Below are 19,840 nucleotides of genomic sequence, written 5' to 3' on the forward strand. Positions count from 1 at the left end.
CGCGAGCTCGATTATATAATATATTTATATATATATTTATATATATATATATTTTTTTTACATATTTATATTTATTTATATATATATTTATATATATTTGTTTCATAAACGAGCCGAACGAGCCGAGCTCGAGCTCCGTAAATACCTATCGAGCCGAGCTCGAGCTCGAGTCCTGCAGCTCGTCACGAGCTCGAGCCGAGCTCGAGCCAACTAAATTTTTGCCGAGCCGAGCTCGAACACTCTAAAACTCGGCTCGGCTCGGCTCGTTTGCAGCCCTAGGTGTTGGTGTGTTGGTGTTGCTTTCCTTTTAGGTGTTGGCGTGTTGGGGTTGTTTCTTTTCTTTTGTTGGCTTTTTGCCAATGTCTATTTTGGGTTTCGGGTAGCTTTTGTTTGCCCTTGTTCCCTTTAATCTTTTTTTTTTTTTTCAGAGATTAATAAAATTTCTTTTGCCGAGGAAAAAAAAAAAGCAATTACGAAAATGTAAGATTTGATTTTTTTGAAGTCCGGAGATATTAAATTGAATTACCGAAAAGCAATTTTAACAATCAATCTCATTTGAAAAACACTTAAATTGATGATCAGGAGTTTACCAGCCGGGATAACGATCCACTTCAACCTCCACTCTTGAGATAACCCATGCCAGATTGTGACTCTTCATCCCATGAGTGCCACCAAATCCGTCAACAACGATTCCTAACAGCACAATATGGTTCAAACTTGTTTCCTGCATTTACAGTCATGAACAGCTAGCTTTAGCCGCTTTGGGCCTAGCTCAATTGCATGTTTATCAAAAAATCGCGCTCCCAATTTTCTTATCCGTTTTATAGAGGTTTTGAAAATAAAATTGTAGAAGAGCTTACTTCATGTATACATCTATAACCCAAGACCCAATGAGAGTGCCGAAATTGTTTGACCAAAATATGGGGATAACTATATATTTACCCTATGCATGTATTAATTTGCCTCTAAGTTATGTAGCTTTTCAAATTGAAATTGATCAATTGTTACATTGGGTTATATGTGCCGCTAAAGATAATAACTTTTTCTACCAAGACTTTAAATAGCTCTGAGGGATCACATTTATAGCCAGGGCCGGTAGCGGAAGAATCAAATATGATACATTATGAAAATTTAATTTAGCGGTTAATTTTCTAAATTTTTTGTGGTGCCAATCACTCAAATTAGTAGTCTTAGCAGTCAAGTATCAGCTGTATCCTATCAAAAAAAAAAAAAAGTATCAGCTGTATCGTTTGTGAAACAGGCAGGCAATTAGGAAACAAAGCAATACATTTCGGGTATTGGCCGATATGCATGTGGATTTTTGGCATGAGCTAGCTGTATTATATACGATCAGAGTGTACTGCTATTGAAATTAAGACCGAAAAAACACAATACGAAGCGACCGATGCGCTAGGCACGAGTAGCGGCGGCCGCTATTTACTTAGGTATACATGTTGCATTTCGTGACCTGAAGAAGACCAAGGATGGTCTCCATTGTAGCAGCCTTGTCAGGACCAATTTCGCAAGCTCGAATAACAAAAGTTTGCTGATATCCCCCTTCGTCAGTGATGAGGCCTCGCTTATGCACATCAACTTTCTTCCACTTTGCAGGAAGAACGTATCCATTATTCTGGTTTGGATAAGCTCTAGCAGTAGGGTAGCTTGTTGTGCGGAGGGCTGTCCGGACGGGATTTGCAGAAAGCCCAAAATTGAGCCGAAAACCAACAGTACTAGTGTAGCTAAGCCCTCCATTTTTATGGCTAAGTGCTCCATAGGTAGTATTAGTTTTGAAAAGACAAGAATTACCATTCGCACCGATTCTCCCAACGTTTTCCTTCTTTGTGTAATAATCTCCCGTGGGAAAATATGATAATAGGGAGGATTGAGAGGTCATCATTTCTTCCCACCCAAAGCTTCCTTTTTCTTCTCTTCTATTAATTAATATCCGGGGAAACAGAGAGGAAGCTAGGTTTGAAGGAAATTTGCATAATTGCCTAGTTCTTATATATATATATATATGGGCGGTTCCGGAGACACTTAAAAAAAACCTCCAAATCTTAATCTCATAGTTCCCGATCAAATTTTGATGATCCGAGCCGCTCAATGTGTTCAGAACGTGATTTTAAGGGTGCTCGCAAAAAACTGGCAAAAAAACTAACCGGGAATGACTTGATTTGAGTAGTTTTTTATTGAACCGTTCAATAAAGTTCAATAAAAAACTGTTCGGATGAAGCCCTTCCCGGCCATTTTTTTTGCTAATTTCTCAAGAGGCACCCTTAAAATCACGTTCTGATTATATTGAGTGGCTCGGATCATCAAAATTCAATCGGGAACTTGGGGGGGGTTTAAGGACTTTTTTAAGTGTCCCCGGAACCGCCCCGTATATATATATAGTTGTAGTGTGGGGATTGAGTTGGAGGGATGCTTGAATTTAGAGGTGGATGCAATGTTGATAGCGTGCAACTTAATTGGTCCAATTTTGGCTGTTTGTGGGCCCACAACAACAATGATCGAAACCGTTAACTTTCTAGATCTCGCTGAAAATATTAGCCATAGCAAAATTCACGTTGATCGGATACTCTTTGATCTAGTTTTGAAATGCATTTAAGCTCATATAAATGTGTTAAATGGGTTGAAATATTGTATTGCACACTTTTTTTTTTTACAAGATTGATGCATTTCAGAACTATATCAGATGGATACGTTATCCGATTAACGTAATTTTTGATGAAGCCAATGTTTTCAGCGAGCTTAATTTAAAAAGTGAACGATTTCGATCATTGTTGTGGGCCCAGGAAAAGCCAACAAACAGTCAAAACTTGACATCTCTATTATAAAACAGAAGGATGTGGGGACAAGTTATTGAAACGGCTCAGATTCATTTGATCCAAAGGTTGTAGTGCATTCTCCCACTTCTCGGTTAAGTGTCCATAGTTTTCACCTAAATCACACAACTGCCATCCTCTTTCAACCGGGATGCGTAGTGCCGTGGGCACGGGTTAGCACTAGTTCATTATAACGCTGAATGGGAGCAGCCCCGGAAATTTGGGGCTTAGTTGGACCTGTATCCGCATCAAAGGGGGCGACTTACATTTGTGTGAGATACCGAAATGAATCACCCACCGCCACTCCGCCACCGCACGCACGCCGGGCCCACTCCGGACACCGGACGGCCGATCCAAGCCGTCCAAATTTTTTTTTAAAAAAAACAAGTGGGTTTGCGCGAAAATCAATGGCATTTGACGGGTGTAAGTGCTCGGTCTGAACTTTCGAAAATCAGATGATGTGAGACATTAAAAAATGAAAGATTGGTTCGAGCACTTACACAAGTCGGATGCCATTGATTCTTGCGTAAGCCCACTCGGTTTTTTTTTTTTAAATTTTTGGACAGCTCGGATCGGCCGTCCGGTGGTTGGAATGGGCCCGACGTGCGTGCGGTAAGTGGTGCGATAGGTGAGTGGCGGTGAGTGTATCACTCCTCGTGTGAGATATATATTGTCAGTGTCTGCATAAGCGGATCGACAGCACCAACAAAATAACTTAAAATATGAATAATATTGAAAAATACTTAGCGTAGATACCAAAGTAAATAGCGGCCGAAGGAAGTACATTACTGTACAATACTTACAACTTTTTGCCGGGGACAAACAATTTAGGACGAAAGGATTATATTACTGTGCAATATTTACACATAGAGCTCAGTTAGGCCCTGTTTCCGCTAACGTAAAAGTTATAGATTACAATATTTTTTTTTGTTTTGTCCTTATCCTACTAACAAACGCGAAAGATATTTAAATAAAGACAAAAAAAATTATATTCTAAAATTAGGTTATCAGAAACGGAGCATTTTCATTTTTCACTACTTAATTATTAGTTAGACTAGACAAACCAGTCATTGCATTCAATATTTAGTACTACTTTCACTAAAGATAATGCAAGGGCAGGTTTGCATTTGACTTGTACGATTTTAAAAAATAGTGCACCTTCTGTTAAAATAATATTGCTTCATGTGATGCATGGAACGTACTCTAGCTATAATTAAAATCAACAGACAATTATATGAATTCTACCATTTGATTGGAGGAAAGTTATTTACATAATTTTTTTTTCCTCAATCGGTAGCAAACTTTTATTACTCACTGCAAAATAGGAACATTCAAAACTGCTTCCCTATATACCCAACTTGGAAAATTCCTCTACCAAGATGTTTGTAAAAACCAGAAAAAATGCGTATTTAACTAAAGCATTAGTCACGTACCCTATTACAATTATATGAAACAAAATTAAACGAACATGGAATAAAAGTACTTGCTAAAGTGCAAAAAGTACTTCCGAATCACCGTTTGTGCATTTTCCTCCACGATAATCTCTTTCCGTATTGCTCAATGCTATATATCCAGTACATGCCGAAACCCCAATACTTCTATCATTTATGCAGATGAACTCACAGCAATTGGAATTGCTCCAGCTTCTAGAATCTTGCCCATCATCGATCTCTCAACACAAACCCGTAGCACAGAATTCGTTAATTTGCAAGTGGTCAACAATAGAGAAGAATAATTAATTTGATTGACTTTAGAATGTATTGCGCCGTACTTTTAGGCATAGACAATTTCTAGCTAAATCATGCTTGCATCATAGAAATTGTTGTTTCAACGATTTTGTTTTCTTAATTACATATTCCTACGTATGCGAAACTGCGGCTTTGTTTTTTTCTTAAGTAGGACTTCTTGTCTCCTATTAAGGGTTTCATCCCCTTTTCACTGAATCAATCAATGTCTCATCTTAGATTCTACAGTTTTCGTTAAATAAATATGTGACGTTTATAAGAATGTTTCTATCCAATTGTGGCAACATTCATCAATTTATTAGCTATACATTGCATAATATGATGTGAAGCTACACATTAAGCTATTCGTGTCACAAATTAACTTAGCTTAATGTGTGTTTGCGAAAAATATTTTAACAGATTTTTAGATTCTAACTTCCAAAAATCAATTTAGAATGTTTGTCAAAAATTCTACATAAGGGATTTTTAGAATCTATAGATTCTGGAAACCATAACAAGGAAAGAAATTCTGAAAATTTCAAAGTTGGGTTTGAGTAGCTTTTGAGATTCTGCAACAATTTTTTTTTAAAAAATGAATGAAATTCTCATAATCTCGCAGCTGTAACAAACATGTTTATCAACTTCTACTAAAATCTAAAATTTATTGCAAAATCTGAAAATAAAATTTAAAATCTCTTTTCACAACTATCACAAACACGCCCAAGAAATTGTGTGTATATATGTAGGGAAAATCAACAAGGGGGATTTGCATTTCAGTAGGAGTTAGGGGCAAATAATTTTCAACTCATGGAGAGGTTTTTTCGGAGTTGCATAAATATGGAACGGAGGAAAATAAATTCTCCGTAAATGAAACGGACCAACTGAAATTCCCCATACAAGAAACGGAGGAAAAAAATTCCAAAAACATGGAATCGGTTTGTAGTCGAATCTGGGTTTGAACTTAAGTTGTCTCCTCTATGGACCTAAATTGCCCATTCTATGAACTTTTTGGGTATTTAATTTTCTTGAGCATTTCTTCAATCTCCTTATCATTTTCATTATTTTCTGAGAAATTTGGGATCTGAGTTACTTGCAGATTTGGATTTTTAAAGTATTTTGAGATTAGTGTCTTTTGGGTAATCTTTTAGAAAGAGAAAAGATAGAGAAAATAAGGTGTATGTTTTCTAGCATCCACTTTATACTTTTGTTTTTAGATTCTACGAATTGCTGCTTGAAATTTCTTGTTTGGTTTTACTTGGAAATGTGAAGAAGTTATACTACTAGCTACCAATTTACTTCACTGGCTGCTTTACTTAGAAAAAAATAAGGTGTAATTTAAGTCCATAGAAAGGACAATTTAGGTTCATAGAAGGGGCAATTTAGGTTCAAACCCAAATTCGACTACAAACTGACTCCATGTTTTGGGATTTTTTTTTCTTCTGTGTTTCATGTATAGGAAATTTTAGTTGGTCCGTTTCATGTATGAGGAATTTATTTTCTCCGTTCCATATTTATGCAATTCCGAAAAAACCTCTCCATGAGTGAGGCATTATTTGCCCCAACTTCCACTGAAATACAAATTCCCCAATCTAACAAAGAGCCCACAAGGCTGTCAACTGTACATCACACGTGCTATTTGACGTACACACACTATTTTGCAGGCAAAAGCTGCAACAAGCCCTGTTCCGCTTTCTTTCTAAAAAAATTTCAAACTCAAATATAACGAAAATGAAAATAAAAAATAATATTTCAATTTTTTTTGCACAGTTTAAAAGATCTCAATGAGATCTATCAAATAAAATCCATATTGGTAGTAAAATTATTTACGTAAACACATAATTTTTGAGTTTGAAATTACCTTCATTTTTTAAAAGTTAATTTTTTAAGAAACCGGAACGGGGCCAACACCATTCACAAGGCCACCGCACTTTTTCCACTGTATGGCATTGCATGCTGTTCTGAGACCCACAAAAATACAATAAATTATTCATAATATAAATTCAAAAAACATACCTACCGATATCTGTTAGAGTTACTCCCTCCGTCCCTTATTTAGAGTCCAGTATTCCATTTTGGGATATCCCTTAATAAGTGTCCATTTTGAAAAGTTAGTGGGTAAAAGTTGGTGCATTGTCTATTTTGTCCCTAAAAGTATATTCTATTTTGAAAAGTTAGTGAGTAAAAATATAATGATGATAGGTAAGTAAGGAAAGTGGAGGAAAAAATTAATGTGAAAGGTATAATGATGATGTCTTTTTAATAAGTTGGAGTTACGAAGCAGGACACTTAAAAAGAAACGGAGAGAGTAATTTTTTACAGACCCAATAAATAATTATTTTAAATTTATGAATATTTGTTTATATTTTTGTGAGGTTCGGAGTGGACCTCACATGGCGTGCGATGGCCATGCAGTGGAAAAAGTGTGGTGGTCCTCTCCTTTGTCTACACCATTCCGTTTTCTAACCAATACTACTGTATGAAAGAAATTGGAGTATTAGATGACGGGAGATTTCTACACGGCGGGGTGCGGAGAGCCGGAGAGTCGATAGGATTTAGGCACATCACATAAAACCCTTTAAATTGAGATATAAACGCCCTGATTATTTGGAGGCAGCAGAAACTTAATTATGAAAGCTTTAGAGACAAAATTCTAATTATGATTCTTTAGAATAAAATGATCTGAAAAATAATATCTTCGCACCTGTTCAAACAGATTAAAAATTGGAACACTTAATTTTTTAACAATATTTTTTTATTAAACAGTCTAAAAAACTAAGTGTGCCAATTTTCAATCCGTTTGAACCGGTGCAAAGGTCTTATATTTCTGATCATATTCTTCTAAAGGGTTATGATTAATTTTTGTCTCTAGAGCTCTCATAATTAAGTATATGCTATTTATTAGAGATTCTGTAGAGCAGAAATTTGATTTAGAGAATTTTAAAGACAAAATTTAATTATAACCATTTAGAATAAAATGACCAAATAAAATAAGATTTTCGCACTAGTTCAAAAAATTTTATGTGATTTATCTAAAGTCTATTGTTGAGCATATATAAACGGACGGCCCGAATGGATTGACATGCACCCATGCATGTTGTTCCCTCGGGATAGTTGGGTCCCCCATTAATTTCAATTACTACTAGTAAAAGCTAGAGATTCTCCGAGACCATCATCATATATAAGACATGGTCGGTGCCATTAATTTAAGCTGACAACATGCATCAAATGATATGTTAAAATATGGATAAAAATAGAGTTGCATGCATGTATGCTCCTATCGCGTGATGCTATCAGCAATCGATATTAAGAGATCTCATAGGAGTATATCTCTGTGGATACATACATACATACATATTCAGAGCAGATAATCGAGTTGATGAGAGAAGAAATGCGCGCATCACAAGCTTTTTCATTAATTTTTAACTACTCCACTAGCTAGTGTACGTAGTGACAGTACCAGCAGCCATTGCATTCAATATATATCTATATATTCCACATAAAGATATATACTATACTATTACTGTAATACACAAAAGTGCCTTGCAATCAAAAGTTTCTAATTTAACTTTCATTATCCTCAATTTTTTGGTTGTTGTATTTCCAAAAAAGACTCTGGATTATTAGTTTAGGGTGGCTTAAATTAGGATCCTAGAGTAAAGATATCCACATAGATAGATCCTCCTCCTAATTAATATTAACCTAAGATTTCATCCTTCAATTTTTTTTAATTTATCGAATTTACCCTTTTTCTGCATTACTTATATCAAACTAGATATATATATATATATATATATAAACACACACACACACACACCCCCCTATTTTGCTTTATTTATTTCTTGTTTTGAAAAGTAGTTGACAAGATTCTGTTTAAAATTGATTGGGAAAAGATTTAATGAATTTGACAAAAGATTTATAAGCTCTAAGAGTATCCACAATGGCCAATATTTGTTTAAAAAAAATGCTCACAAAGGAATAATCAAACTTAGAACATTTAAACCAATAACCAATTTTGGCATTTGGTTAATCAAAACTAGCAACTTTTTACTTACAATAACTAAATTTAATAGGCCACACATTTCAATTAAGTATACTCATCGATTATTAGGCAAAACCTTCTTCTTCTTCTTCTCCTCCTCCTCTCTCTCTCTCAACAATGTTTCCAAAAAATAATTTCTAAAATAATTTCATTTTTTTTTTCAAAAGCTGTTTTTAAAATTTCTTTCATAAACTGTTTTTTTTTTTTCAAGAATTGTTTTATGTTTAAAAAAATGGGTAGTTTTTCTTCAAAAATGAAAAACTATTTTCTATTTCTAATAAAACAATTTTTATTAGTTTGAAAACCATTTTTAGAAAAAATGTTTTCTTTGTTCACAGTTTGTTGTTTAAAAAAAACTATTTTCCAAATATTTTTTAAGGAAAATTTTCTATTTTCAAATTTTAGTTTTTTGTAATTTGAAAGGTCATGATATGGCAAATTTTAGATATCCAATTTTGATTTTAATTAGGGCATTGTGGACCTGTTCATTGTTAACTTTCTCAACCCCTTAAATGAATAATCAAAAGGTGATGTGACAACTTTTAACTATCCAATTTTGGTTAGAATGAATTTAGAGATCTCATTGAGAAGAAAAAAAAATTGCGTAACTTTTTTTCAAAAATAGGTTATTTCTTGCATGCAAAATGCATGATTTTCTAAAAGGCAGCAAGCAATTTTGGACGGAGGTAGTAATAGTAATCAACATTTTTTTCGAGAAATAAAGGTATTATATATCTCCTAATGTTATAAGTTAGTATTAATCATTTCGTACACCACGCACTAATCTCAACACAAGAGCTTCAAAATAAACACCCAACGTCACAAAGCGTTAAGACTCTAAACATTATGTCTTCAAAAGAGATTCTATCGCATTGTTTCTCTATTAAAAGTTACTAGAATTTTAGCTCTCTTATTAGAGTATCCACAATGGCCTAACCAGGAAAAGTCAAGGGACCGACGGGTATCCATATTGATAGGTACCGACGGTTATGTGCGGCCCACTACAGGTCCTGTACGGAAAATCTTTCAATAATTTTAAAAAGAAATGAGCGGGCATCACAAAAAATTAGCTCAATCCGATATGTGTAGGTGTTCGATCCAATCTTCCCATTTTTGAAAAATGATTGAACTAATTTTTTGCAATGCCCACACGTTTTTTTTTTTTTTTAAATTATTGAACGGATCGGATTTTTCGTGCGGGACCTGTAATTGGCCTCACGTGGCTATCGGTAACCATTCGGTACCTGTAGCAATAGTTTTGTAAAGTCACAAGTCCACACAACCTAAACCCTATGAAAGTGCCTAAAAACTGAAACCATATAAAATTGTCTAAACCACTAAAACCCTATAATAGAAAAGTGGATCCTAAAACCCTAAAAATATGCCTAAACTCTAGGGTACCCTACGCTAGGGTAATCTACCCTACCCTACCCTATCCTATAATAAAAAGTGCATCCCAAAAATCTTATGAAAGTGACTAAACCTTAAGGTACCCTACCCTACTCTAGAGTATCCTAAAATGGATTTGAGACCTTAAAAAATTAATATGTGGACTTGTGGGCTTATGAAGTTCATACAATGGATCTAAGACTAATTTTTTACATTTTTTTTTTGCATGCAAAATGCACGATTTTCTGAAAAAGGCAAACAATTTGGGACTGATACACAGTAGTTAATAGTACTTGAAATTAGAATCGTCTCCTTGTAATTAAATCATACTCATTGAGATGTCATACGATAATTTGATAATATAGTTTAAATGACCACTTTTGTCTATTACGTAAATATCCCGATTGTATAACTAAAATTATTTTGGTTCTTTGAGAGTGGTTGATGAGATTCTGTTGACATTCGTAGTTGGAAAAAAGAAAAGAAAAATGGATTCCAAGTTGAAAAAAAAGAATCCGATCAACACGTACGCTCTGAAAGTACCACAATAATTTTTTGCAGACATGTTCAAGGACTATTATTTTGCTGACATATTCACCTTTGCGTTTACTACGAGATGAATGATTCAAATCCAAATAGTGAGCTTTGAATGGACCCACGAAATGAAAGTATGAAAGAGTATGGAGAGGTATAGTAGGAAGATGAGCTCATGTCAATTTTTTGATAGGGATGTGATCGGATAGAAATGTTCTTCTTATAAACATACTGGATGTATATAGTCAACGCTAGTTTTCATTTTGTCGGTGGGAGCTTCATACAAGGTTGAAAAAAGTATTCAATACACATTCTCTTTACAAATTTTTGTGGCTCGTATATTTTATTTTCGGGGGTATGGTATACTTTACAAATTCTGTGGCTCATTTTATAAATTCTAATTTGTGGTTTGAGATATGTATCTTGTCGTTTATTTATGAATTAGGGTTTGTTCGTGCCTGAAATCACGATGCAACGTGTTTTGAACACAACTAAAGTGAATTACAAAACTATTGACCACCCCAGCTAACAAAAATGATTTATATGGAAATATTTTTTCTTAAATTAGGATCAATCAAAGTTCTTCTAGTGCTTGTCAGCGCCTGAAGGTACGGATTGAACAATCAACACATGCAAATCAACATTGTATCAGTAAACAAGTTGTCAACCTGTTCATGTAACACCGAGGGGTCGCTTAGTTTCATGTAACACCGACACTTTTAGAGATCGACGTATCCGTGTTAGACACTTCGGAGACACGTGACACGATGGGGACACTTCACAAGACCCTAAATCATATGAAAACAATATCTAACGTGTTTATGTAAGTTACCACAGCTAGTTTTTTCGTTACAACATTAGGGGCGAGAAATACAGAAAAGTAAAAATTACCAACTATCAAAAACTTATTAATAGCACTCAAACAAACAGAAGAGAGAAAATAGGAAACACAATTTGATTAACATAACAGAGTAACCTTAACCTTACATAAATTGGCTGTGACTATAACCTTCCCAAACAAATAACTAAAAAAACAAAATTGCGTAATAGGGAGAAAGAGTGAACACGGCTCTAATTTGTGCTCCAAATTGCTGCACATGGAGTGAAAACCTAAAAAAAATTACATTAATTGGCTACGGGTACACCACCAATAGTTGCACACGAAACCATAAAAATATTGAAACCAATCAAAGCAATCAAACAATGATGAAATGTAGCAATCATAAAATTGAAGGGGAGATTGGTAAAAAAAAAAATGCTTCACAATTTTCCTACTTAACTCAATGTCCCGACTACAAATTAGAACCAACCATCATATGGATTTTTAATCGAATGAGATATTGCGCCAGATCCATACCACCACACCATCATATGGGTTTTTAAGATAGCGAAAGCTCGACTCCACGTGGTAGAATGTGTGAAGTAGGAAAAAAAAAGAACCACCTAAAGGACACGTCGTGAACACGCGTGTCTAATGGGGTTTACTATTGTGCAACCACATTCTTATAAATTGTGGTGAAATTTTATTATACTCGCAAGCGTACGAATCGTATTGAAGTATAGTTATGCAAGAGCAAGGTCGAACCCAACTTGTGATTTTTTGTAGGAAAAAGAAACACTACAAGAAATTACACCATTCCCGACTAACAGTTTAGTCGGCAAAAGATGGAAATTTAGTCGGCAATAGCATTTTCCGACTAAAAACTTTGGTCGGCGATTTAGTCGGGGAATTGCGGTCGGGAAAGGTAATTACCGACTAAAATTTATTTAGTCGGCATATATTATTTTTTCCCGACTAATTATTTAGTCGGCTAACTTAAATTATTGCCGACAAAGTAATTAGTCGGACAAATTATTTAGTCGGAAAATGTTTAATAAATTACCGACTAATTATTTAGTCGGCAAATAGTCAATAAATTACCGACTAAATAATTAGTCGGTAAATATTTAATAAATTATGGAAAATGTTATATAAATTACCGACTAATTATTTAGTCGGTAAATATTCAATAAATTACCGACTAATTATTTAGTCGGTAAATATTTAATAAATTATGGAAAATGTTATATAACTTACCGACTAATTATTTAGTCGGCAAATATTTAATAAATTATGGAAAATATTGCATAAATTACCGACTAATTATTTAGTCGGCAAATGCTTCGCAAAAAATATTTGACAAATTACCGAAAATGTTTAATAAATTACCAACTAATTATTTAGTCGGGAAATGTAACATTTGTTTTAAATATAATATTGCAAATTTTAAAATTAATTCTAAAATCTGCATAGAATTTTTTTTTTTTTGGTGATTCACAATAAATTAAATTGAACATCTATTCACCAATATCCTCTAATCAAGTACTGAAATTCAAGAACAATTCATTCATAACTTCTATAAATAAAAGTTGTTCACCAAATACTTAACATACGGTATCTGAATTCGCAAATGTACAAAATAACGAAACTAGTGTACGGTAGAATCCACGGCGAAAATCTAACTTTTGTAATCTAATTCAAGAGAACTAGATTACGATCGAATCTACGGCAAAAATCTAACTTCTTCATATATAGTCCTCAACGAAATGCCAGATACTCCAATATCTGTAGAAACAACAAAACACAATAATTAGACCCAAAATCAAGATCTTTCTTCTTATAGCTATCAGCTGAAAATAATATGAAAGCAGAAACAAAAAAATTCATTCATCCCAAAATCAGTAAAAAAATCTCAGAAAATCAATTACCCTGAAGGCAAAAACTTCCAAATTTCACATGAAATAGTTTACACTTATAACACCTGGTCGTCCATGGCCTCTAAAATCAACATGATAATGCAAGTAAATAAGCCAACTCACAACAATTTAGCATTCAGACCATGATGGAAAATTGAGGAGTAGAATTTGTTACTGGTTACTTGATTCCCGCAAAATAGGTACATAAATTAGAATTGCAAGTCTTTTCAGACCACGTGATCTCAATCAAAAACACATCTTCATTCATTCCAGTAGAAGTTGGAATGTTGAGACATAATTAATAGAATGCTTAGCTTTAAGTATAACAAACTTTAGCACTTCAAGTACCTCACAGTTAACTATCTTTGGAATACAAATTATAATCCAACACATGTACCATAAGGCAGTCATGAACTCATGATTATGAGCAACAAGCCAAAAAGAAAGAGCGCCGAGCTGATGTGAATATTGGTAACCACCAGCCTATAGGCAGTGTGACATGTTTATAAAACCAACCCAAAAAGGAATGCACCTAATAAAAAAAACAGAATGAGTTGTTCCTCTTCCATTAGCATACACGAGCACGCAAACAAAGGCTATGTCATTAAGGCTATACGCTATACCATTAAGGCTATATGGCTATACACCACGCCACAAAGGCCATGTCATTAAGGCTATACACCATACCACAAAGGCGACAAGCACACACACAATTAAATCTCCAGCACTGGCGCAGTTTTTTTTTAAAATCAACCGCAACTATTGCATCATCTCCCAACCATCCTGGAATCATATTTATATAAGTACGCCCACTAGTATTAAATCATCTCGCACACATCTGTTTATGCCACTGATGTGCACACATATACCCCGAACAGGTAATACTACATAGTTAACCACCCTCACGCCACACAAATGATTAATTGGCTCTACCTCAAACAACAAAGATAAGTTGATATACTAACATGTGTGTTGAATGCATTCTATGACAATTACTAATATAGATCTACAGTGCAGTTCACCAACAACAATCTCTGAAATGATATCATTATTTAGAACTAAAACAAGCACCAAGTAGTCCAACATGAAAAGGAAGCAACGTTCATACTCATACCCATTTGCAAATATAATCTTCTTCTTTTAAAAAAAAACAAAACCACTAATATACAGATGCTTATACAATACGTATTATGGAGAGGCCGCATAGCTCATATACTAGTTTTAGAGTCCTTAAGCATCCAACTAAATACCAATTGGCAATGAATGGAGAGGCCGCATAGCTCATATACTAGTTTTAGAGGAGACAATTAACCGATGTGGGACAAACTCCAACAAATACCTATTGTTGCTGGAATAATGCTTTTGAAAGGAAGTCCGCGAAACTTCTCACGCGCACGAAAGTCTACTTTCGCTAGTCAATTTACAAGAGAATTTTCTTCCATTGATACTACAATTGGAGAGTAACAGTAAATAAAAGCAGTGTTCTTACTAACGACCATCATCAACATAATGACCCAACATCATGAGTGTGTATTTCCTCTTTCATGGAGTGACTGTGAACCTCTTCAAAAAAAAAAAAAAAAAAAGAGTGACTGTGAAGGTCCCGCGTAAAACTGGTAGTAGTGTCCAAGAAATAGAGCACAAAAGACATTATGCAGCAACACACAAACATGGGTATGGGACCAAAAAGCCAAAGGAAGAGAGGGAACGAAAGGTAAAACGCTCGCAAACCGAGTGACCAGAAGAAGCTACCCCTGTTTAAGCTTCTCGCAACATACTCGATGGATTCCTTTTTAGCTTGTAACGTAGGCAAGGTAGCCAGGAAGCTAACATGGGCATAGTACCTAATAGACTGCACATTGCACAGAAAGGCAACAAGGAAGCACAACAAGAGGAAAAAGTACTTGATTGAGGACACGAGTGGAGTTTTGCTGCCGTAAATCAGTTGTGATGATACATTGGAAGAACTTGATGAGTTGCTGATGAAAACGCTGATCAAAGAACAAAGAGTTATTGCTGTGGTTGCCAGAAGTGTAGAAGCCATTATGTTGTTGCGGATTGTTTGGACAGTCAAAACCCCATTCTTTAGCGGATCCTACAAGAAATAGTACAAAACCATTACTTCCAAAAACTAAAATTTTCTCACATTCTTGGACTATAAGGTTAGTTTTCAGAATATATCTAATGCCATCTATTGAGAAAATGGATTATCACTACTATGAATAATTGAAAATTAACGTTCCTCTACAAAATTACAACTCCCTGGATTTCAAATTGTCCCAATCGTGGCCAATATTATGATATTGATATAGACGAACTCTATTATCACCACCACCATAACTTGCTACTTCAAATTAATCATCTCCAGAGGAGTCCTCTATCAAATATTATTGATAATGAATATCATTGGCAATTTGGTGATTAGACTTCCCCTCTTAGTGACACTTCACCCAGCACTATGCTTAATTCAACATCACAGTAGTTCTCTTTATAGTTTCAAAAGAATACCTAAACACCATTAAAGCAAGTAGTACCCATACTCTAAAAGTTAGTATAAAAATGACAACAATTAGATAGATAAGATAGGCAAAAGATGATTTGTATGCCCAAACTTTTGTAAAGAAGAAAAATCATGATATCTTGTGCTCCTAAGGCTATGGACCATGCAGATGTTCATACATAAAACACAGCCAGTCAAATCCTTCATTTTTTGATAACCAGGTGTTTGGGCATCGGGCCAGCTTGTGTGCAACTCGAGTAATCCGGAGGCCCTGAAGTTAACGACCGGACAAACCTCTAGTGGCCCCAAAGGAGTTGATAGCACCTCGGATGTTTCACACCTGAAACCTTAGGAAGGAACAAACTCCTATGTCCAAGGCCTTGACTACTAGGCCAGCCGGGGGTTCAATCAAATTCTTCATTACACCAAACTAAGTCTCATTCTATTCCGTTTTCTTTTTGTAACCAAAATTGATATATGAGTATGATTGCTCAGAAACTATTCTGCAGAAAACTATGATCAGAAAAAGTGCTCTGGTGCAAAATATAGCGTTAAGAGGAATTTGCTTGAAAGTAATGGGCAAGTGTTTCAACTAAAGAATTCCTTAAGGCCGAGACGAATTTGCTTGAAAGTAGCTTATGTACTTCAACACCGGCTCATTGCCACTTTTGAACATTTACTAATCAGTGATTAAGACTGTGCTGCACCTATCTCATTTGGACCAGGGAAGTTGCAAAGTTACATGATACTTACCCGTACTTGCTAAGAAAATGCACTCAAGTGAATCCAAAAGCAGATTCTCCGGCTGCAAAAGTTGTAGTGTAATGCACATATCATTAATCATGGTTAAATAGATTGCCCATAAAGCAAATTGCGGCAAATACTAAAAATCAGCTTGAAATTGAAAAAAAGGCTAACCAAATATAAGACTTAGTTAGGGGCATACGCTAGGAGGAAAAGAAAATAAAAAAACAAAAAAAACAAGAGTACATAAAATTGCTTATGCCAAATGGCTACATGGCTAAAAGATATGCGTTGTTTCCAATCCATCTCGTAAGCGAGAAGGAAAACAACGCCATAGCAACAATACGAAAAGGTACGACAAAATAAAAAGGATGTGACTCAATAGGTGACTCTTCCTGAACCATTATATTGCAATGATCTTTCTAGTACCCTTAGCAGGTGATTTCTTCCGGGATTGAGGTTCATTAATTTGAATATTCAGCTATACTTTTGTCATTGAGCTTTCTTACCTGATCCAAATAGAGCTATTCTGGATCCTGAAGTCACATCTATCTCTTGACTGTTCTTTCCTGCATACACCAGAACCATGACTCAACTCTACGGAATACAAAAGGAAAAAGGAAGCCGCGCACATTTTTTAAAAGAACAAGAATGCGAACATGCCATCTTGACATGAAAAACAACTCCCATAACAGAAAATAGCAGCAAGACAGCAGCACCCGTAGGAAAACAGCAATAGCATCAGCAAAACAGCAACAGCAGGCATAATAGGCAGCCACAATACAGGTCAGCAGCAGCTTTAACATGATATAGAGAATAACAGTAGAGCATAGCACCAACCAGCACAAACTATTGAAGCCCCTCATTGGGACATGATTCCAAATTTTCATGTACCAAGCATATGATGTATAACAGCTAACATAGCTTGAATTAAGCAATTAATACTCCAAATACTCGCCTCATAAGACCTTCAACACTCAAATCGCCACCCTTATTAAAACATCTCTCTCACTTGGTAATTTCAAATACTTTCTTCTTTTTTATCAACAAAATATTTTATTAACCAAAGCAAATGAGTCAAGTAAAATGATTAAAAGGACCATGAGAGCGGAGGACTATGTTAGCACATATGTCAAGGACATTCAGAAGACTCTTATAATCTCAAAGGAAGAAGGACAGCAAGATACCAACCTAAAACCTAAAGAGGAGGAAAAACATTCTTGTCCAAAACATAAAAACTTACAATCCTAGAAACAGGCCAGAGTCAACACTGAGATACAAAAGCATAAGTAATAGCAGCAGCTAGCTAAGAGGATGGCCTAAGCCTGCATGATCGCTACCAGTAGCATACAAGGATGGCCTAACAACGGAAGCAAGAGCAATTCTTGACATCATCACCAAGGCTGAATTCATCTACATTTGCGAACTCTCCAAAACTTGAGAAGCAATACAATCCTTAGCATTAATAAAGAAGATCACTCACCATCATCCAATCCCACGACATAAAGAAGAGGGTATTTATATTTGAAGTGAGATACGGTAGTAAAAAATGGGGTAGACGAACATGAACATTTTAAACAGAAGTTGAAAAGAATCCAGTTTCTTTAGTTACTAAGGTAGCAATACGTGATTATAAAACGTAATTGGTGCACAGGTTTACTACTTCATCTGTTAATGCTTTGCTGACTTTGTTATTTGGCATATAGATTGAATATCGTGAGATAGAAGATAATGCAAAGCCAAGGCACCGGTTTATGTCATCCTTTGAACAGGTACAGTATTTACGCAAATTTAACTTTGAAAACTTTGTGGGAGAGCTTCAGTTTGTCTTGCGACTTGAAATTTTCTACAACTGTATCAACTATCAATGCTAATGTTTTTTTTTCCTTTCATGGGCAAAGAGTCCAATCCTTTGATAAAAGATACCAGTATCTTTTGTTTGTGGCTGAACCATACGAGATCATTGCATTCAAGGTATTTCACTCTCAGAGCTCTGGCCATCTGATTCTTCTTTTTGATTATTATTGCATAAATCATAATGGTTCTTGCTGCTTGTATTTGACAAATCCACTCCCAAGTTCTTCTCACAAGGATTACTAGTTTGCCAAAAAAAATTAGTTGCATGTAGATTGTAAGCAAAACATAAAAGTAGCAATGCAAATGTAATTCCTAGAACTAATCAAGTTAGCACTCAAAATCCAAATCTCAGTACGAGATTATCCTAGCATTATTGCTATTTTATAATCTTAAAACTCCAAAAAATCTAAAAATAACACACCTATAAATTGGCAGCTATAAAAAAAACACCTACAAAAAAAACACACCTATTTCATGCATCTACTCTTCGAGAATCTTGACTGTATCCCTGACCTGACCGCCTAGAAAATCATAGAACAGATCTTTCTCACCTTTATTACTCCTCGTGCTCAGAAATTAGGCAAAATCACGAAACTCCAAACACTAATTACATGACCAATTTTACAAATCCTTCTCCAAACATGCCTTACAAAACAGAACACAACCTTTGAAAAGAAAAGGGACTGAACTTGCCGTGGATGCACACGGTAATGCAGCGTCTAGAGATCTTATCCGAGACCAAACAAGTACGAGAGAGAGAGAGAGAGAGAGAGAGAGAGAGAGAGAGTACCTACCAGAGCGAGCGAGAGAGAGACAAGAGATGCAAAGTCGGAGGAGAGGGGTTTTCGTCGGAGGGTTTGATTGAGAGGAGCAGAAGGATCTGAGACCACATGCAGTCGGAGGAGAGAGAGGTTTTCGTCAGGGGTGTGGCAGCGGCGGCAGTGTTGAAGCACGGTGAAGACCACGGCTGAAGAGAGGGGTTGAGCGAGAGGGTCGACTGGGAGGGACTGAATGACGATGTGAGGGGATTGGGGAGGTGTGTACGTATAACTGGATGGCTTTGGATAAGGTGTAACGGCACCGTTTAGTATCATATTAGAGATTACCGACTAAATAGTTAGTCGGAAATTACCCAAATCCCGCCTTTATTTTCCGCGAAAATTTTCAATTGGCGCAAAAAATTGTACCATTCCAGACTAAAAATTAATTAGTCGGTGATTTGTTGTCTTGGCCAACTAAATATTTAGTTGGGAATAAATCTTTTACTCGGAAAGATTTTTATTAAGTCCAAAAACATTAAAGTCTTATAACACACCACCCGAGCTCCACTTGAGTTTTTTTGCATGATCAAAACCATTTATCTTCTCTAATATTATTGGTTAGACCATTTTTATGGAGATTACAGTTGATCGTTTTCCGTTAGACAATTGATCGAACAAAAAATACTATTTTGCTAATGAATTCACATCTCGATAAAGGGATATTTTAAATC

General features: G+C 35.4%; 1 protein-coding gene across 1 annotated transcript; it reads right to left on the reverse strand.

Moving 5' to 3' along the window:
- Positions 1 to 586: 586 nt before the first annotated feature.
- Positions 587 to 1,897, reverse strand: LOC131309451 (palmitoyl-acyl carrier protein thioesterase, chloroplastic-like). Its single transcript, XM_058336084.1, has 2 exons — positions 1,469 to 1,897; positions 587 to 724 (listed from the first exon to the last, which is right to left on the reverse strand). The coding sequence occupies exons 1-2, from the start codon at positions 1,895 to 1,897 to the stop codon at positions 587 to 589; spliced, it is 567 nt and encodes a 188-aa protein (XP_058192067.1).
- Positions 1,898 to 19,840: the final 17,943 nt, after the last annotated feature.

The sequence above is a fragment of the Rhododendron vialii genome, chromosome 12a, assembly GCF_030253575.1.
Source record: "Rhododendron vialii isolate Sample 1 chromosome 12a, ASM3025357v1".
NCBI lineage: Eukaryota > Viridiplantae > Streptophyta > Magnoliopsida > Ericales > Ericaceae > Rhododendron > Rhododendron vialii.